The 22,197-nt window shown below is 45.2% G+C and overlaps 1 protein-coding gene across 1 annotated transcript in view; it reads left to right on the top strand.

The window, feature by feature from the left end:
• The first annotated feature begins 409 nt into the window (after positions 1-409).
• The window catches only part of LOC138530449 (fish-egg lectin-like), a 70,295-nt gene continuing 48,507 nt past the window's right edge, over positions 410-22,197 (top strand). Inside the window, exon 1 of the mRNA XM_069640910.1 lies at positions 410-562. Within this exon, the coding sequence (XP_069497011.1) occupies positions 514-562 (49 nt within the window). The 5' untranslated portion in view covers positions 410-513. The remainder of the gene's footprint in view (positions 563-22,197) is intronic.

The raw sequence follows: 22,197 nt of genomic DNA, 5'->3' as shown, positions 1-22,197 counted from the left end.
ACTATACAACATGTTCATTGGAACCCATTTCAAATGGAGTGTTTCAAGGCTATTTTAAATGGGTTGTTTTATTGTGCGTTGTGACAGCTAGTGCAAGGCAATAAGCGATTGGCTGGCTCCCCAAATTTCCCTCGTTGCCCTGTTACAGATGTCTTGTCCTGAGGTTCCTTAAAGCACACAGTAGCCACATTTCAAATGTCTTACTTCACTATACTGTGCTCCAGCGTAACAAGTATAACAAGTATGGCAGCTCGGTGGCAGAGCCAAGAAAATGGTGAATAACCAGTTCCAGACCACAGGACCCCCGCCCTTCCCAGGCATTGCACCTCTAACCTGCAATGAACACACACAGCTCTCTTGAAAAGCGTGTTTGCTCAAGTGGGAGGGGATCTGTTGCGCCCAGCTATCAATGCCTGGGTCCTGTGTGAGGAGGGTGGGAAAAGGCACGCAACACAGTGCATATAAAAGTGGCCTTTGCCTTGAGCCATCACTCACGGCGGCCGTCCAGACACCATGCAGCCCATTCTGCTCCTGACTATCCTCCTGGCAGGGGCCAACGCAGGTATGGAACCATTAATATCAGTGGCGGCTGGTGCATAGCTCTCAACTCACACGCTTTTGGTGGGTGTCACCAGCCTTGCAAAGGGCTGACTCACCCGCCAAGCCTCCTGTATGCCCATTCATTCCAATGGGCGTCTCACCCGCCAAAAACAAAAATCGAGTGATTTCACCCGCCTTTGTAACACAAAGGGTTGAGAGCTATGCTGGTGAATGTTTGAACTGGAGGGGTGTTAATGCATGGGCCTATCATGCGTGAGTGACCGAGCCCAGCAAGAGAGCCCAAACCAAACAAGAGCGGCTCGGTGGGGTTCGGCCCCAGAGAAAATGTTTAAAATAATGGGTTAAAATGGCGTTTTTTAACAGCACTTTTTGTGAAAAATTAGGTAAAAATCCACAGAGTCCACCAGTCCTAGCCCACCTCTGGGATTTCAAATTGGGGCGTGCCATGCTGAAACACCTTCACCATGACGATGGTGTTTTTGTCTTCATTTATTACCCGGGCCGCAGCCGGCTTGTCATTCCATGCAAGCGCAGCACTGCAAATACACCTCTGTCCTTACATTTAGCACCATCTGTAATCCCATAACTGGGGTCCAAACACAGCTTTACCTGTGAACCTAAATCCTGACCACTGCAACACAAGCTGCAATCAATACTGGGAAATACAGAAAGCTCTGGGGATGCACCACTATTGCGACCTGCAGCCCCTTGTTATTGCAGTGCGGGGCCCTGGCGGAGCGGGGGCCCAAGCAGTGTGGAGGGCCTCGCCAACACATGTCCTGGGAGAGGGGCCTCCTTGGACTCAAAAAAACATTTTTTTAGTCATCGCCTTCATAAAGAAATTATTTCTGTAACAGAAATAATTTCTTTATGAAGGCAGAGTGACTACAAAAAGAAACTATTTTGTTTTAAAGCCCGAGGGCTCCCCCCATCCCATGACATGGAAGCCTCTAGGCTGAAGGCCTCCATGTCATGGGGTGGGGGAGCTCTATTACTTATAAATCATTTATTTTTGAAGTCACTCTGTCTTCATAAAGAAATTATTTCCATTATGGTTCGGTCCTTAACGGAAATAATTTCTTTATGAAGTCGGAGTACTTTCAAAAAGAAACCATTTCTTTGTGAAGTAATAGGGCTCCCCTCAACCCCATGGTGTGTGCGTGTGTGAGTGTATTATGAAAGGGTGCACACTTAAATGTATAGGTGTCTTCCTGTGTGAGTGTATGGTGAAGGGGTGCACACTTAAATATATAGGTGGCTGCCTGTTTTAGTGTATGGTGAAAGCGTGCACAATTAAATGTATGGGTGGCTGGGTATTTGTGTCAAGTGTATGTTGAAAGGGTGCACACTTAAATGTATAGGTGGCGTTCTGTGTGTGTATGGTGAAAGGGTGCACACTTAAATGTATAGGTGGCTGCCTGTGTGAGTGTATGGGAAAAGGGTGCACATTTGAATGTATAGGTGGCTGCCTGAGTGTATGGCGAAAACCCAGGAGCCGTTTAACATCTGTGTCCTGTTCTGTCCGGCAACTGCTCTGAAGGTCAGTCAGGTCGAGTCAACATAGTCCAAAATGTCAGGGGGTTTTGGAGGGTGGCATGGGGGGCTGAAGCCCAGCCAGCTCAATGGTGTTGCGCCACTACTTGTGTTAAATCCCATGGGTACTTATTGGTGATCTTCATTACTCATAGACCTATTCTTCCTCGTCTCTGTACTAGTGTATGAGGCACTTTGACTCATACACAAGTACTTGGATGAGATAGAGGGACATGGAGGTAATGCCTGACTTAGTTACCTGTAATCTTCATTACTCTTAGCCCCACTCTTCCTCATCCCAGTACTTACCTATGAGGCAAGGAGCTTCATACGTAAGCACAGAGACAAGGAAAATGGATATGGAGGTAATTCTGGGCAAAGAAGCTAATTTTGTGGGTTGGGACAAGGGGTTGGAGGGAGAAGGGATCTGTGGGGGGTGGGGTGGTACGGGGATTGTGCAATAATTCATAATGGTTATCCATGTCCAGGCTAAGCAGGCATGATATGTGGTAATAGTGGCTACGGGAGCATTTTGGTACAGCCAGTCTAGTCCTTTTTTCGTTTGACTTGACTTTTCTTTTTACTGGGCATCTCTGATAAAGCGGTCCTGCCAAGTGTAATCACCTGGCTAGATTGGCATTTGGGTGCTGTCAGTCTAGCCGTTTTTTACTGCAGCATTGTATATTTTTCTGGGCATCTGTGATAAAGTAACCATGTTAAGTGTTATTGCTTCGAATGGCATTTTGGTGAAACCAGTCCAGGTATGTCTAAATATGGCCTGGCATGCTTTACTGTAATATGTTATTACATGTCTAAACTGGTCTACATTGTGCAGCCAGTTGGACATGTATTCATTTTGGCATGGCATTTTTAATAGCAAAGCATTATATTAATGAAATCATTAATGTTCCTGTGCACTGTTGGTGACTTGTATTGTATTTTTGGTGTTACACTACAAAACAATTGCAAACGCTCTGACCTTTTAGCCAATTTTACTCAGAAAGCGTGCTGTATAATGCATTAAAACACATATGTATATCTTTCTCCTAGTGCGGTGTATGGCGTACCCCTGCAGCAGCACGTTTGTGCGTATTGCGCAAACGTGATAAGAGAGTGGCGCAAACCGTGATTTGTTGCCAAGTTGGTGGCGGCCCTCATCATGGCTCGCAGGGGGCGCCCAAATTTTGTGTTATGCCACTGGTACTGGGAACAAACATACAACTGTGCCTATGCACCTCCAGCCTTTCCTAGAGCACCCACCACTATCCCAGAATTGACAGACAAGCAAAAGCTCAGTCTACGCATCTCAACCATAATCTGCAGCCCCACTTAGATTACACATTGGGATCAAACAAGGTTGACAACAATCCGGGCCCAGTGTGCAGACTCCAATTCGGTATCCTGAAGCACACAGACCACATAGCGCTGTGCCAATGCACATCAGTCTTGACATGCAGTGCCACCATTAATCTCGTACTGGAACCAATACACACATTTAGCAAAGCATCCTAAAGTGGCCTTAAATATCCCTGCTGTTCCATTGGGGAGATCCCAGAAATATTATTGGCAAAAGCTCTATTTTGTATAGAGATATACTATGTAGTCTCCCTCGAGAGGGTGTCCTACTAAATACAAACATTAACGAATACAAGTACAGACAAAAAGCAAACAACATTGTGAATGCATGCAATTAATATTCATATTTCCACATTCTCGTCTGACAATGATCAATATTCATGTTGTGATGTGGGTTGTGAAGGCTGTGTATGTTCCGAAAGGGGCTGTTGTGAAGTGCTTCGCTGGGTGGATGCATGCAAGCTTGGCTGGAAGGCGTGAGTACAGAGAGAATGCTGGAAGGCGAGAGTGTTGATGTGTGAACGAGGGAATGCTAGTTTGCTGGTGTTCCAACCCAGGGAGTTGGAAGATGTAAGCCTGGGTGGTGGGAGCCAGTGGGTTCCTATAATGTAACTTAGGGATTTAAGAGCAACAGGAATAAAGGATCTTACTTGTATCTTGCCTGGAGTGGCTGCGGATCTTACTTTATAACAATGGCGACGAGTTGTTCTTCACGAAGGGGTCAGATGGCAAGAACATGGAACTGCTGTAACTGGACCTAGCAAGAAAAGACATCAAGTAAGCTGCTGCGGGGGGGTGCAGAAGGAGGCACCCGCTGCCCCTAACTATAAAGTCCCATCACCCGGGGGAAAAGCAAAGGGTGCTAAGCGTTGTTTGGATTGCACCCAGGGAGTGTGACACAGCTCAGGATGTGACAGAGGATGGGTGGCATGGGTGGGCAAAGGCAAACAAAAATGTGCCCACAGTGGCGAAATTAGCAGGGTGCTAACGGTGAATGTGACCCAAGGGGTGAGCATGGAGTGAGCAGGAGTGCTGGGGGAGTTGAGGTGGCAGGTGAGGATTTGCCACAGTGAGAAGGGAGCCGCTGGAAGCCTGAAGCTCCGTCTTCAATGGGTGCCCATAGAAAAGGATGAAGTCGACGTACAAGGAGCGAATGTTGGAGAAGTCGTAGAATAGAGTAAGAGCATGGTGACGGGAAAAGCTCCAAATGACATTGGATGGGTTAACAGAAGGGAACCAGTCATGACGGCGTGCTTTTTAAATTGCCGTGCTGACACCATTGACATGGAGGAGAGGTGGAAAAGGAAATCCGGAGTCTCCACACGAATAGAAGGGAGACAAGTGCAGTTGGACAGAATGAAGAGCATGTGCAGGGAACGGAGAAGAGATGTGCTGTGGTGAAGTAGTGCAGAGGGGATACCCTACCAGTGAGAAGGGGGTACTGGTTCGAGCACCAAATGGATTGGATGTAATGGACATGTGTGTAACGTTGGTCAGTGAGCCAGTGCTGTAAAATTGGTTGTGGACAGACGTGCAAAGCCATTGAGCAGCCCAGGCTTCAACCTCCGCACCCCACTGCCCTTGAAATTTGAGCTGAGGGACAGGGCTTTTTGTTAGTCAGAGAGGGGAGAGAAGCCTTTCTTAAAACCGGCAGCTTTCAAGTGTTACTGTGTTAATGTTAACGTTAAAGGTTTTTGGACCGTGCACCGTCACCAATGGAATTGGTCCAAAGGCACTCAGGCGGACCTGCAAACAGGGGGGCGTTGGTTAGTCGGTGGAGAGGGAGTAGGAAAGTGGGAGAGTGATGTCCTGTTGGGAACTTCAGTTCGGTTTTCACTGTGCGCTGAGCTTATATGCGAATATCGGCTCGATGTGAGACCTTGTGTGCCTTTGGTGTGGCTTATGTGATGATTGTTTGTTGTTGTGATGTTGTGAAGTGTGTGCAGTTTGCTGTGCAAGAGGATGGTTGTGTGGATTTTGGGTTTGATAATTATGCAGAAGTTTGAGCTTTTGTTTTAGTGGGTTATTTACAAACCTAGGTTCCCTTCCCATCTATTTGTTGTCTGTGATCCATTAATGCTCATGTCTACCATGCAGGTCAAGATATCACTGACACATCGTTGCACACCTTCGTTCCTGCTCGATTCAGTCGTTTGATTGTAGCTTTCTATCTTTCAGTTGCCTGTGTTTACTTTCTCCGACTATGAGATCATTGTTTTTATGTGAGCTAAATATGCACAGATTATAGCTATTGGGTTAGTGGGTTATTTACAATCCCCAGTTTCCTGCCTGTTTATTTCTTGTTGATGATCCATCGCTGCCTATGTTTACTTTGCAGGCCACAATATTATTGACATATCATCCTTCCCCTTCCATCCTGTCATCTCCCAGTTAGTTCTTTGGTATGATTCTAGCTTTCTATCTTTCAATTGCTAGGATATGCCGTATATTGGTCTTCCCTTGGGTAGATGGGCGGTAGTTTAGGGAGATGGTTTCGAACGGTATCTTCTCTCAGCTTTGTTTAGCTGTGTGGGTGCCCCATAGGCGTTCTTCCTAATAACGGGGTAAGATTTGCCAAGATTTGAGAAATTTTATGAATAGGAGCCGATCTCTTGTGTTACGTATGTTCTTTGGTAGATCGTTCCATGTTTTTGGGGCGAGGTGGGAAAAGGAGGATCCTCTGAATTTTCTTTTGTTGTAAGGTTTTGGTTCCAAACGGATGTTGCTGCTGGATCTAAGTGGTCTTATTGGGCGGTGTACGTTTCATTTTTCTCTTAGGAACTCCTTGCCTTGGCCGTGGATTGCTCTGTGCAGGTATCCCTACATATTATACCCACCAAAAATATCGCCGTACATATAGACATTTGTCTTGCCATAGGTGACATTTTTGGGGGGGATAATTTGTCAGAGTGAGGGTTGCGGGGGTGTCCCCCGCACATTTAAAAATAATGCAGGGATTGCGGGGGTGTCCCCATCAGGGTCCATGGCTCAATATCGCCGCAAAAATATGGCGATATTTTTGTATCGCAATATTCTTGCAGGGATATTAACACATGGACCCTCTGTGCGTTATACACATTGATTTGAACTTGATTCACTGTTTTATCGTAGCCAGTGTAGCATTTTCAGTGCTGGTGTGATGTGTTCTCTTTGAGGTAATTTGAGGAGCAGTGTAGCTGGCGCATTTCGTATGCATTGGAGTTTTTCTAGGAGTTGTTCTGGCATGCCCAGATACAGGCTGTTGGCGTTGTCTACTCTAGACATGACGAGAACGATGACGTTTTTTGTTAGCGAATAATAGAAATGGTAGGATCCTTTTTACTGCTCACAGGAGAAAAGCATTTCTTGATTAGGGTGTTTACTTTTGGCTCTAGGGTGAGTTTGTTGTCAATCTAGACTCCAAGGTTTCTTACAATCAAAGATGGATCTGGGGTTGGGCCAAGTTCTGTCAGTCAGGGGATGTAGTGGTTGTCTTCTCTGTTTTTTGTGAAGACCATCATTTCTGTTTTGCCTCGATTGAGTTTGAGGCAGTTCAAGTTCATCCAGTTTTATATTTCACAGAGGCAGTTCTCCAATATTGTGTTTTCTTCTTGTGTGTTTTGTATTTTGTAAACTATTGGTGTGTCGTCGGCATAGTTGTAACAGGTGAGGCTGTGTTTGTAATGATCCTGATTAGTTGGGACAGGTAGATGTTGAATAATAGTGGGGAGAAGGAAGATCCTTGTGGTACTCTGCATGAAGACTCTCTTGGGCTGGATTTGAAGGCTATGATCCATATGGCTTCTGTTCTGTTTTTTAGGAACGATTTGATCCATAGTAAGGTGCGATCAGTGATTAAAATTCCTTCCAGTCTGATGATGAGGATGTCGTGATTAACTGTGTCGAATGCTGCAGAAAGGTCCAAAAGTATTAGCGCTGTACTCTTGTTGGAGTCTGCGTTTGTCTTTAGATCATCCTAAAGTGAGAGAAGTGCTGTTTCCGTTCCTCTCATCGGTCTAAAGCCTACTTGTGCCTGGTCCAGTAGGCGGTGCTCTTCGATGAAATATTGGGTAGTTTTATATATGTATGTTTCCAGCAGTTTAGCATGGTAGGGTATGTTGGAGATAGGTCTGTATTTGGAGAGGTCCTCCACGCTTCCCGCTGTGTCCATGAGGAGCGGTTTGATGTATGCTGATTTGAAGAATTGTGGTACTTTCCCTATTGAGATTTATTGGTTGAAGGTGTTTATGTAGTATTCCATGGGTGTTCCTTGTGAGAGGATTAATTTGTATACGTCCGGGGGGGGGCAGTGATCTGTGGGGGAACCCATTTTGTTGCTTGTGTCTCCCAGTTTGACGAATGTCTCCACTGATGTTTGGGGTAAGCTTCGAAGTTTGTTGCTATTGTTTGCCAGTCTGACGAGTGTCTCGACTGGTATTTGGGGAAAGTTTAGGAGTTCATGGAGCATTCCTCGTAGAGCTGGGTGGGTTGCATATTATCATCACATGGTCTGCTTTGGATGGTCTGGTGGATGGTCTTGATTTTGTTTTTGAAATGCTCTACGAGATTGTTGCATAGTTTCTCCGATGGTATTGGAGTATTTTTGCTGCCAGGTGCGATTTTTTATTTTGTTTATTTTAAAGAGTTCTTTTTGGGTATTTGGTGCTTTGAAGATTCTGTTGTAGTAGTATTTCCTTTTTGCTTTTTGTATTTCCTTTTTGTATGAGCAGATATGTTGTTGGAGTTTGAATTTCTTTCTGCAGTCGTATTTGATCCACCATTCTAGGTCAAGTTTAAGATTTTTCCTTTTCATGGCGCTGAGTAATGGGGTAAACCATTTTGCTGTTGCTCTTTTGAGCGAAGAGCTGAATGGTTTTTCTTTGGCGATCTCGTCTATTGTTGTTGTGATCCAGTTGTGAAATAATTCAGTTTTTTTGTCCAGTTCAGCCTCTTCTATAATTGTTGCGTGCGGTTTGCTAATTTCCTGTTGGTCATTTAGGTTGCAATTTTTGTTAGTTCTGCAGTTTCTTTTCATGATGATCTTTGGTGTGTCCTGTTTGATTATTGGTGTGGCCACTGTGATTACGAAGGGAATGATGAGGTGGTCGCTCCAGAGGATCTGAATTAGTGGCGCTGTGGTAATGAGTTTTTTGTTAGCTAAGATTGCATCTATTGTATGTCGTGCCGTGTGGGTGGTTCCTTTGACTAGTTGATGTAATCTCATTGTTGCTAGTTGGCTGGCTAGAGATTTTTGCGTGTTAATGGCTTTTTCATCGAACCAAATGTTAAAGTCCCCGAGGATAATCAGGTGATTGTGCTCGATGGCCAAGTTGGTTATTGCTTCCATGAAGGCATCTACGAACATCGCATCGCAAGTTGGTGGTCTATAGATCAGTATGAATTCAAGGTTTGTTCTTGGTTTGTTGATAGGCGAAGGATTAGAGATTCACAGTTACAATGTTTAGTGAGTCTTCCAGTTTAATTTCTATGTGTTCCTTGTGGATTATTGCTAGACCGCCGCCTCTTTTGGTTTTCCTGTTTGCTTGGATGCATTTGAAGTTATCAGGCAGGCAGTTATTGAGAGTGATCTTGTAATTGTCATTTAGCCATGTTTCAGTTATGGATAGGATATCGATACCTCCGTCAGATAGGAGGTTGTACATTTTGGTGGCATGTTTGGACATTGCCCTTGCGTTAATTAGATTGCAATGGATCCTTTCAGTACGGTTTGGTTTCATTGTTTTTACCTGTTTTGATTTGTGGGTGTACCTTTGGGGTATTTCTGTGTTAATGTCGGTTGATTGAGGTTCCTTGCAGGCTGCTTCTTCTTTGAGTCGGTCTTTTAAATTGATGATTGGATTGTTGACTTCTACTGCTTCATCATCTCCTAGGGTTTGATGGGGAAGTCGATAGTGCCCTTCAGGTCTAGTGATGTATGGAGTGCATGCTTTGGTATCATCTTGGGTCCTCTCGTCTTTTTTCAGTTGTACGGGGGAGTTCTTTGCTTGTCTGAGGGTGTCTATGTCATTGAGATATCGAGCTTCTGCAGTTGTTGCGAGGTATGGTGTAAGGTATAAGCATTTTTCACTAATGTGGTTTGTTCTGTTGGTCTTATTATTTGGTGGGGTTTGTTCTGTGTTCAAGGCGGCACCAATTTGCGGCGGATGAGTTTGTGTGTCTGTATTAGTTGTTCCATGTTCCTGCAGTCTTTGTCGGTGTCCGATTTTGCATAGGGGCATTTTTGGGTCTTTGGTGGTAGGAGTTGGTTTGGGTATTGAGATTACGGGGCAGTTACCCATCTGCTCTGACTTGTAGGAGAATGTTGAGTTTCTCCTCTTGTGTTGCGATTCATGGATGCTCTCAGATGGTGGTTGTCTGTCAATCGGTGGGGTGTTCCTCTTTCTATCGGATGAGCTGTCTAGGGAGTTATGGGAGTACTATGCGTTGGTCATCTGGCTGGTTGGTAAGGGGGTTATGGGTGCTGATTAACTAGGGTGGTGACTATGGTTGTAATTACTAGCTATTAGTGGCTGCTGGGTGATATTGGGAGTGCGGGCCTAGGAATCAGTTATGGTCGGTGCTGATGGAATACCTAGAGGTTTGGGATAACAGGATAGTGGGGAACCTAGGTTTCCCCAGTGGCTTACAAAGAGATAGTACTCTTAGATTTGGGATATCAGAGGGTGAGGAAGGATCTAGGATACAGTGAGTGCAAAGTAATAGTTAAACACCTCAATTCCTGATACCTCGATGAAAGGAGACTGGCTTAGGCTTCAGAGGGGTGGCACCTAGTATTTAAACACCTAGGTATGGGACACTTAGAAATGGGAGAAAGGTCTGCCTTTTACCGAACGGCAAGCAGCCGCCGCAACCCTAGGATTCGAGCCACCTAGAAAATGGGAGAGGCCTACGCTTCACAAGATTGCAGGCATTAGTAGAAACACCTAGATTTGGGACACCTAGAAATTGCAGAAAGGCCTAGGTTTCACAATGTAGTTAGAATACAGGGAAATAACCCACCTAGATATCAGGGTCCCATGCAGTGGGAGAGAGGCTTAGGCCTCTCAATGCAGTACAAGAGAAGAGAGCACACCTAGATCCGAGAGTCCTGTATAGTGGGAGAGAGGCCTAGGCTTCAGAGTGGAGTTTGAGTACAAGAAAATAGAAACACCTAGGTCTGAGAATCCTGTATAGTGGGAGAGAGGCCTAGGTTTCACAATGCAGTTTGAGTATAATAAAAAGAAAACACACCTAGATTTCAAGCTCCTGTATAGTGGGAGAGAGGCCTAGGTTTCACAATGTAATTTGGGTACAAGAGAAATACACAAGTGTGAATTAAATGCAATGTTAACAATTCTCAGGGCGTGCGACACACGCTAATATTCACAGTGCTATCTTGGAGTGCCAGCCACTCTATATATGTGACTTAAGGCACTATTAACAATTCCCCAAGAGTACGATGCAAGCCAAGATTGCGAACACTGTTCTAACACGGCACAGGCTAATATCTACAGTACTATCTTAAAGTGTCAGTGTCTAGATGTAGCTATACAAAAGTGAGAAAACAGATCACTACGCTACGTGATTCGTCTGCCGTTTTTCCTTTTGCGAATGCTCTGAAGAGGAAGGCACGAAATTGTTTCCAAATTCAGACGCATTTGTTTGGCGTGTAAGAGGGTCGCCCCGTTATGAGGGACTACATCATCTCATGGGAAGGACCTGTAACTAGATTATCGTCTAGATGAATGAATGTCAGCTTGGACATAAGTAAGATGTTCCAAATGAATCTTGGGACACCAATGAACCGTGGGTGATACATTCAATATTGGGTTTCTGGAAATTAGAAGTTTGATCGGCTACAATTGAGCCGCTATTGTGCTCATGTCCACACTGGATATATTGTCAAACCTTTTATGGGGTATATGAAAGTTTAATTACTACACTGAAGAAATTGTCTGTCCTGAAGAAGGTCGCAGAAATTAACCGTTGAATGGACACTAGAGATAGTGTTTAAAATTCCAGTAGGGCCGAAACATGTCGACAACTGACAAAAGACCTATGAACTATTGAAGTCTTAAACTAAACACCTACAAATTGGATGTAGTTTGTGTTTCATTGATTTAACTAACCCTTTTACAGATGATACTGTTTTTTAGGTATGGGTTGAGAAGACTATGGGCCTCATTACACGGATGGCGGTAGGGATTTACCGGTACCGGCAAAATACCGGTACCGGTAAATCCCTACCGCCTTACTACGAGGTCCCTTAGCGGGTTGGTGCTTTAACGCCTGCTTTTTGCAGGCGTTAAAAACCAACCCGCTAAGGGACCTCGGAGCTAATTACGGCACCGCAAAATTGCGGTGCCGTAATTAGCGCCTTCCCCATTCCCATAGAGCCCTATGGGGCAGAAATGGGGAAGGGCAATGGCGGAAGGGGGATATACCGCCCCACCAACCTTGGAATGGGGTGGTAAATCCCCTTTCCGCCAAGGCGGTGCCGGTATCTTACCGGCATGAGCCATGGCGCTAATAGCGCCATGGCTCACCGCCTTCCGTGTAATGAGGCCCTATGTATTGGTTTTTATTGTATACATGTATAAAAAATCCTTCTCTTTTTAAACATTTTCTAAAATGTTCTTATATTGAATAAAAATTTATGGATTGATTCATGAATCTCTGAGTGTTTAATAAATATGTGGTTCTATAAGATATAGAAATGTGGTGCTAGTTTCCTGAGGTAGTACCAGGTAAATAAGTGTGTTTTTCTACCTAAATTATATATATATACTAATGCCTGTTATAGTACAATTTATCACCAAGCCTTGATCCGTACTGACGTAGAGCGGGGTAATCTGTTTTCTCACTTTTGTATAGCTAGTCTATTCCTGTTCTCCCGTTTTGAGAAATTGATCCCCCGTGACAAAAACTTTTTGGGAGATTACCTTTGTGGAGGTAAGTGTCTAGATGTGACAAAGGGCAACACTAACAGTTCCCTAAGGGTGCAACGCAGGCCAACATTCACAGTATCATCTTAAAGTGGCAGTGTCTAGATGTGACAAAAGGCAACACTAACAATTCCCTGAGGGTGCGACGCAGGCCAGCATTCACAGCACCATCCCAAAGTGGCAGTGTCTAGATGTGACAGAAGGCAACACCAACAATTCCTGGGGTGCAAAGCAGGTCAACACTCACTGCACCATCTCAGATCGGCAGTGTCTAGATGTGACAAAAGGCAACACCAACAATTCCCTAAGGGTGCGACACAGGCTAACATTCACAGTACTATCTTAAAGTGGCAGTGTCTAGATGTGACAAAAGGCAACACTAACAATTCCAAAAGGGTGCGGCGCAGGCTAACATTCACAGTACTATCTTAATGTGACTTGGGAAGTTATCATAGGCCACACTAGTTGTGAGGCAAGTTAGAATCAATAGCCTGGTTTGCTATGTGGCAGGGGCTTCGGGGTAGAGTGATTGCTCTACTCCCCATCCTGGCCACACCCTACTTTGGTAGTCGCTGCTGGTTTACGGCTGGCTTCGCCTGCTGGGGCCCCTAGCTGCAGGGGCCACACAGGCAGAGGGCTGCCCTGGGCAGGGATTGTTAAATGCTGGAATTACCCAATCAGGGGAGGGGGACGGGATGGAAGGCGGGAGGTGGGTCAAGGCGATGCCAAAATGGGTCCGGAGAGGGTCGAGGGACAGGGAGTGCTGGCGGGTGGGGAGATTATTTAAGTAACTATCAACCGGCCCAAATACGTCCCAGCGGCCTTTCCCCTCACCTTCCTAGGCTCCAAAGAAGTGGCGTGCCGGCGAGGGAGCCGGAGGACAAGGCCCAGGCAAGCACCAACGCAGTACCCAATCAGGGCAGGGGGGCGGGATTGCAGGTGGGAGGTGGGTCAAAGGGATGCGGAAACACGTCCGGGGAGGGTCGAGGGATAGGGAGTGCTGGCAGGGGAGGGGATTATTTAAGTAAATATGAATGCAGAAACATTCATTTGTACAAACGTAGCAAAACTTTAAAGCTGCTCATTTCAACAAAGGTTTCCCTCACCTCCCTGCCTAATAGAAATCAAATGCACACATCAGCCCCCTTTCCCACGGATGCAAGCGAACTCATAACAACGTTATCTGTTATTTCACATCCGAGGGGCAGGGGCTGATGTGTGCACTTGTTTTTTGTTAGGCAGAAAGGCGAAGGAAGCTGTGATGATATAGAGGCAATACTCAGGCAAGAAGGTTTCATCACCATATACATTTATTTGTAATACGAAGACCCCAAACACAAGTTCCACCTATGTGGTGTGAGTTGCCTTTAATGACAGCACTGTTTACCGTCACAATGGTCATCCGCATGGGACGCGATGGCGTTCCATAGTAGAATGTTGGAACACTGTTCCGTGCACAGTGAGTGAAAAAGAAAGCCAGCACACAATAGCATTGGGAAGGAAAGCAGATGCCATTGAATGCTCTGATAGATACAACAGAAACCTTTTCTGAAACTAGCTGTGTTATAGTGATGACGACATGGGAGGCATAAGATTAACCTGGGCCGCAGCCTGGGAGGTTAATAAAGAAAGGGCAGTAGCCCGCGAAGAACGAGCTAAGACCTGGAAATATGGAAGGGGGATGGGGTCTGCAGTTGGAAGAGGGGAAGGCGGCCAGTAGGGGGCTTGCCCCTCTCCAGGTATATAAATGTGACCCATTTGGGGCCACAGAGAAGCCGCAAGGGCAGCATTTTCCTCCCACCCACCTGACAAAGGATTTTATGGACAATGGCAGTGACCACTGTCAGGTTGATGCAACTGCTGCATTCGCAGGGGAGTTATGCAAGGGGCCAGTTCGACTTAAACGACTACAAAGTGAGCTGGGTAATAATCAGGAGGGGTTTTCGCCTCTCCAGTGGTGAGCCTCCCTCTAAGGCCCAGCTGTGAGGGGGTTTAATAAAGGAATATAGCTCAGCTTCCCCCGTCAGGAACAGCACTCCTCCAGCCCAAGATCTCCTGCAAGGGCAGGCAGACCAAGAAGACTTTTGGTTGGGGAGCTTTGACCTGATAAAAGATGGAGATGATTGATGCAAGGGGGAAGTGCGAACATTTTGATTTTAATAAAGGAATAAAGCTCAGCTTCCCCCGCCGGAAACAGCGTTCCTCCAGTCTAGTATCTCCTGCAAGGGCAGGCAGACCGAGGAGACTTTTGGCTGGTGAGTTTTGGCCTAATAAAATATGGAAAAGATTGATTTGAGGGGAAAGCAAGAGGAATTTTGATTCAGTCGGCTGGTTGCCGCTTAATGAGTAATTGTTTTTATTGCAAATATAAAGTCTTGAACCAAGGAGTAATAATGTAACGGAAATGTGATTTGAAGTATTGGCAATCATTATTCAAAATACAACGGTACCTTTATAGCTAAAGGGCCTCCAGGTAAGGGTCAAAAGAAAAAAACACAAAATGGACCTTAGCTGTGAGGTTGGCAAGACACTACTAGCACAGTTTGTCTTTGTACAAAAATCAATTTTGTTACAAAAATATTGTCATCACTCAAATTTACGAATTCATAAATAAAATGTTCTTTCTAAATTTCACCATCCCATAATTCATTCCACCATACATCCACATTCTCTCCATATCACATCATAATCAATTATATAATCAAATGGGTTATCAATGCCATAAACCCCTTTCAACAGACAAATACGGCTATTAATACTAAACACCCTTTCCAAGATACAAGTGTGTCCAACTATTAAACAGCACAGAAATAGCTTGTCAAACACTGTCTACACGTGTTTCGGCCGGTAGTGGGCTTCTGATGTTGCCCTACGTTCACCCTGCCTTCTTCAGGACAAACGGTGGGGCATCAATATCGCCTCGCCCATGCACACAATCCAGTAGAGGATGTCTTCAACAACACGCCAGGATACAAACGGGATGTTTAGTATTAATAGACTTATTTGTTTATTGAAAAGGTTTTATGGCATTGATGACCCATTTGATTATATCATTGATTATGATGTGATATGGAGAGAATGTAGATGTATGGTGGAATAAATTATGGCATGTTGAAATTTCGAAAGTATATTTTTTAATGAATTAATACATTTGAGTGATGATGGTATTTTTTTAATAAAATTGTTTTTTGTACAAAAAAGCTGTGTTGGTAGTGCCTTGCCAACCTCACATCTAAGGTCCATTTTGTGTTTTTCAGTATTGACTATCATGTAATTGAACTGAATAGATGTTGATGGGTGTATACTTGTAATAAACCTGTGGCCTTGTAAGCCACAAGGAATTAGCCGGCCATGGACATTTGTTATTACTTTAAAGGTTATGCCGCGGGTACTGTTAATAATGCTGGGTTGTCAGAAAAGAGGTAGATGTATGAACCGTGAAGTGGCCAAGTACCAAGGTTAAAGGGTGCTGCATGTTAGCTCATTATGTATGTATGCATGTGTGCAAGGAGTGTGTATTTATTGAATGTGTGAATGAGTGTGTGTGAATGAGTATATGATGTATGGGGGGCTGGGTGCACATGTAAATGAGCAAGTGTATGGTTAATGGGATGTTTAAATGATTGAGTGAATGTGTATTTGTGTGTGTGTGTATGTTTATATGTGTGCGCTTATGTGTAATTCTGGACAGAGGAGCTGATGTTAGCTGGTAGAGGGTGGGAGGTGGGTGGTGTGGTGGTTGGTAGGAGAGGGATGGGTTCGGAAAGGGGGATGTAAGGGTTCACCGCCAGACAACCCTTGTGGTAGAACTGAGGGGGTGGATCCTCTAAGTTAGCCATGCCTGGTTTTTGAAGTGGCCCGCCTATCACCAGTTAGTCCTCCCCCCACCAAAATGTAGGTTTCGTTACACTCCTGGTTGTGGAAAATGACATGTTATTTACATAGATTTTGAATGGGAATGAAGGGGCAACAGTGTGTGGTGTGGATTAGCCAATTTGGCTTAGTATATTACGCTAGTCTTTAGTCTTTTGAGGATTGGCGGGATTGCGGCTGCTGGAGCGGCAAGGACTGTTTGGAAAATAATGAATGTCAATAGGTGATGGGAAGGCAGGCTTGCGCATAAGAGCAGCAAAGTCCCTTGCATGGTTTTGGTTAGCATTAAAGAGGATATGGTGAATAATGCATGAACAGAGCATTAGAATGTGAGCCATTAGGCATTGTGGGAGGGACGGGGGACTATTAGCAGGGACTTTTGTCCCTTTAGAAATGTGCCTGGGAGGGAGTGATCAGCAATAAGAAGGGTGCAGAACGCTGTGGGCTTTATGAAATAATTACTATGGCTTTAAAGCCCAATGGGGGATTTGTTAGGCTCACATTAATCTGCATGATGCTATTGTGACTTTACATGCAGGATGGGGAGAATAAAACTAAAGCCATACTCTTATTGCCTAACATATTTGTATGATGTATATAGTGTAACGTCAATTATGAAAGGGTAGTTTCTTATGTAATGTGCTTTGCTTGCAAGGCATTGCTATAGATAACGTATTATTTAAGCACATGAAATGCAAAGGGAAGCCTTAATAAATATTTATATCAACTAAACCTGTGCAGATGTGCTCAGTTGCTTAAATTGTCACATACCGATTTCACTGTTTAACCAAAGTGTGTGTTCCTGTGCAGATCATTTAATCACAATGTATCTTATCTGCAGCTCTGTAAGTGATTCACTTCAGAGTTTATGTTCATATATCATGCTATTTTAAAAGAAAGCCTGACTATAGAATTGGCTCATATATAACAACAATAGTGCAATTTAGTTTTTTTGCACCACAAATGTATTTGCCACTTGGCTTACTTATGGCAACGTATTCTAAAGTCACTTCCATGGTGCCTCCAAGTACCAAAGACTTAAGATGCTCCTTGCAATGTCCTTTGCTGTGAAGTAATTTGTATTGGAGAAATCCATATGCAAACTAGGAGGTTTGTATGTATTTTGCCCCAGGGACGGCTGGACAGAGCTCTAATAGACGAGTACCCTGAATCTTTCATGATTCTGCAGTTTTCTTTTTTTGTTGTGTTAAAATGCCATCTGCCACTAACGTTACCAAAAAAGTTGATTGGGGGATGAGTCCATATGGAATTGCACGCACTGCATTTGGGGAGGGGCGGGGGGGCGGGGGGTAGCAGTACTTTTTTCGTGGCTCGCCCCCACCGCCCCACTATTGCAATGCTGGATACTCCCCTGGGATTGGTGGTGAGTGAACCAACTCCCTGGTGGGATACCACTGTCAAAAGCTTGCGGGAAAGCATGCGTTGAGCGGCGTGTGCCAGCAGTACGTGTAGGGAATTATGGTGAACACCTAGAATTGTCCCTTTACTGGGATTCTATTTACCTACTAAGCTGGTAGAAGACATGGGGCAATAATAGCCCCTAGAACCGTATCCCTTGCTGGGATAGGAACTCAACTGCCGAGCAGGCAGAGAGCGATACAAACCAGTATCTCTTACCTTCCTCCTATAAAGGAAAAGTCTAGCTGGCAGGCAGGCAGAGAGGGAACGTGATAAAAGATAACTGCACCTTGACTGTATCGCCATGCCAGAAATGTAAACATGGTACTGTTTCTTCAATGTATTCAATCCATTTGCCGAGCAGGTGGAGGGCGAACTACTGAGAGAAAATACACCATAAGATTACATTTAAGATATGAGAACAAGTATATCATTCTGCGCAATCTGCATGGTTGTTGGTCTGTAGGCAGGTCACTTATCAGAACTACGGAGGTGAAATGTCTGACGTCATTACAGCGCAAGAGCACTGGCCGTTTGTATCTCAGGTCCGAACCATAAAGTATTTCTGACGAGCCCAAGAAAAACGCGGAGAGCAAGTTGAATGGAGCAGCAGACTTGTATGCGCAGCCCGGCAGCCGTGTATATCTTCGGCTCAACAAAATGGAGGGTTTTGTTCTCCAGAGAAGAAACGCTATCATCGCGTTGATTAGAGCAGCCGCCTTGCTGTAAAACACAAGGAGGACCAGGCTCATTAATTATGCTAGCGAATAACCGTTTGTTTGTTAATTTATTGTTAAATAAACGTTCATGTCGAGACGCGGGTACCCGCTTTTTAAGCATGGAACATGCCACTGGAGCCCTCTGGGCTGCGTCAGACAGCAAAATAACTGTGCACTCCAGCAAAGCAACAACTGTATAGATCATTACTTAAAGTGTGTTAAGTGACAAGCATTGGCAATGCCAACAGTTTGGGCTTTTGTGTAGGCGTGGCAAAGTCACTTGCCAGCCACAGCCGTAGTAGTATTAACTGCCCATTGATAGTAGCTGGGGCAAATGGTGCGAATACCTGGGCATCTAATAGCAGTGCCTGGCAAATGCCTAATACTTGTACTCAAGCCAAAACTGTTGGATTTTCCAGTGCTTGTTTTGACTTCATTGAAGGACACGCATAGTGCTTATAAATCAAAGGAGACTGAAAAAAGCCTCTTCAGTGTGTTTCCATCAGATTTTTTGGTTTAGAAAATGTGGTCACCCTCTGTGGCACATGCGGCTCGTGATAGAGGCAGAGGAGAAATGTTTTCAATATTGCGACGACTATTTTGAAGACTCGAGGATCCTGTTCCATTTTAATACATTAGGATTCTAGTACTCGAGTACATTGAAGAACTCAACCTCGCCAGAGGCAGCCTCTTCAAAAGCTGCTGCGTTTTGTGGCCCAGCTTCTCTCGCCTTGCGGGGCCATTTCCCCACTTGTGATTCTTTATGCTCGTCATGAAAGAAAAAAAACAGAAGAACTCTCAAAATCTTGGAAAATTTAACTCGACCTGATCAAGCAACGCAATGCTGCAGCTGCTTTCTTCCATAAGGCCTGGCTCCTTCCTCCTCCAACCCACAAAAAAACAGCTAGCCTGCACCTTAAATTATTACGTCAGCACATAGCACAGACCGAAAGCCTTCATTAAAGTGAGCTTGCAAGCTCAAAAGGTTCCCATGAGGAAGAGTTTTGAGCAGGGAGAGGCAGGAATGGGTGAGAATGGCCATAGAGATTAACATGGCTATGGGCAGGCAATGGGCGGGCTCATAACCAAACAACACCTATACACTGTGTGTCCCTCCTCAGATGTCATTCCACTGTGTCCCTCGTCATATGCCATTCCTCCCAATCTGTACTTGAACCAAGGCTCAAATACAATGGTTTGGGATTTATAAGTGTCGGAAGCAACACCTAATAGCCCAAAGTAAACAACGAATACCCAGCAATGAGGAGCGAAAATTGTGTGTACTTATCTGCTCTGACGAGCAGCAAAGAAGAGAAAGAAGGACTCATGACAAGGACCTTTATGTGCTAGGACCTGTATTGATTGGTTGTTCTGGGGATCATGACCCTGGCTCCTTTACAGGTTACATGTCAAATCTGTGAACGTTATAGGTTAATCATTCTTTAAAGTGTATTTTTTTCTTGGCTGTTGGACGGGTAGTCAACGAAGTAAATGCATAATACGAAGCCTCCGGTCTTGGCATAGAATCAGGCCCACATTACGACCCAGGCGTTGGACCATGGTGCTAATAGCACCATGGTCCATGACGGTAACTTACCGACTCCGCCATGTCGGAATGGGGAATACCGCCCCATTCTGAGGTTGGGGGGGCGGTAATTCCCCATGCCGCCATGGCCCTTCCCCATTCCCATTTTTGCCCCATAGGGCTCAATGGGAATGGGGAAGGTGCTAAGTACGGTGCCGCAAATTGCGGCACCGTACTTAGCACCAAGGTCCCTTTGCGGGTTGGTTTTTTAACGCCTGCTAAAAGCAGGTGTTAAAGTGCCACCCGCAAAGGGACCTCGTAATCAGGCGTTAAGGTTTTAACGGCGCCGCCACCTTTTACGGCGCTGTTAACCCCTTAACGCCTGGGTTGTAATGAGGGCCACTGGATTCTTTCTCCTTATTGATACGAGGGGAGGTGGTTCCAGCGCTAACAGACAACACATTTGCCAAAGCTTATGTAAACCATCTGGATGAGCACAAAGATAATAGTCTTATCTCTGGCTGCGGAAGAGATAGCCCAGAGGGCAGAACTGAATCTCCTGTCTCTGACTGTGGTGTACATCGAGGGTTCACTGAGCAGAGTAACGGGTTCTTCGAGTAGGAAATTCGCATCACCGAACCTCAGTCTGTCATACAATGTGTTCTGACTAATTAGCACAAGTGTGGTATTCCAATTGTGGAGATTGTGGTGGTCCCACATTTTGCACATCCGGGACACTTAGGTCAACAGATAAGAGGCTCTCAACATCAAATGGGTCCACTCTCACGCTCTGGGACCATTCTTAACAAGAGTTGATGGATGATGCCCACTGATGGCAGACCACCCAGTCCCTTCAGTATCTATCATCAGGAAATGACTACTTCCACGTAAGGAATCAATGAGTGGAGGGAAAGGGGGGGAAACAAGGGTGATACTGCCTACCCGGTGCCCTGAAAAACACAAACACATAGTTATTAGAAGTTATTAGAAGGGGTGCAAAGACCAACCCCTGTATCACATTCCTATGTTAGGAGTTTTGGGCTCTTCATCTTGATAGCCTCCTGGAAGGGAGTGAAGTGGCCCCAGAGCTGTACAGAACCCCTCTACGCAAGGGAGAGCGGAACATGTAAATAGTATTCTTGGGGAAAAGCCAGGTAGGCGCACAGATTAAGAGAAAAAGTTCCACAGTAACTATAGGAAAAGGGCTACTGACCCAGGAAAGACTCGCCGTGTGGAATGCATCAGAGGGTTCTCAGAAGAGGAAACGGGTGCAGAGCAAATTCAGCAGTCATGAAGACCTTAGTGGAAGGGGGGCGAGGAAGGCCTTCTGTGGTGCAAAGACCAACAAAGGTTCAAACATGACTGGAAGGGATGGACATTGGACTAGACTAAAGCAATGGCTGAGACTCAACAGGACCACAGAAACCTCCAATGACGAATGACTAGGTGCCGCGGTAGCCAAGTAGGATGCGCAGGAATGGGGGATAACTGGCAGTTTACAGAGGAGGAGAAAGCCTGTGAACACAAGGTGTGGAGTCAGGAGACCAGGGGATGAGAGTGGATGGAAGGGAAATTAGAGTGGCTACTCACTGTTGGACAAGGGACGAAGCAGGGAAGCACAGCAGGCCATGAATCATAGCCCACAAAGGCAACATAAAAAGCTCTGGAAATACTATGAGAATCAAACGGCTGGGATTGGCTGCAGACAAATCATAAGCATTACCAGGCAAATAATTCCAACCTCCTCAGCCTTAAAAGGAAATACTTCAGGGTGACCTTGGAGGGACCTAGACTAGATCTTCGCTTAACTCTAGTCAAAAGTGGCAGCCATCTTGGAGGGGAGATCTGTATTGCTAATAACATTACTTCAGCCTTCTCCACTTTCACGTATTCCAAATCTTCCTCTATCGCCCACACCTGTTTCTTTGAACCATACATTGTGTTCTTGCCCTTAGCCTCCTAACACCCGGGAGACCTTTTTATGCATTCCCGCATTCTCTCCGTGCAGTAAAGCCTTCATAAAGGCTGTGATGGAACATGCAGAGGTCTTACTGGTAGCCTTGCACTGGCGAGAAGGACATGATTTCCCCTCCTTGTGGTCCTGTCAGTGATCCAGGATCTGACAGTCACAAGGTTTCTATCTACCTTCCAGAATCTAGAGATATCCTCTCTGACACTGCAGAGTCAGGGTAACCTGGAATGCCAGGAGAGATGTGAGTAGGCCACAGAGCGTGAAAGAAGCAAACTGATATGTTAAGACCTGCGGTCTTGTAGCATGCTAAAAGAG

This window comes from Ambystoma mexicanum, chromosome 1q (assembly GCF_040938575.1).
Source record: "Ambystoma mexicanum isolate Mex_15411 chromosome 1q, UKY_AmexF1_1, whole genome shotgun sequence".
NCBI classification, from domain to species: Eukaryota; Metazoa; Chordata; class Amphibia; order Caudata; family Ambystomatidae; genus Ambystoma; species Ambystoma mexicanum.
This window is presented reverse-complemented; position numbering and strand designations above follow the sequence as displayed.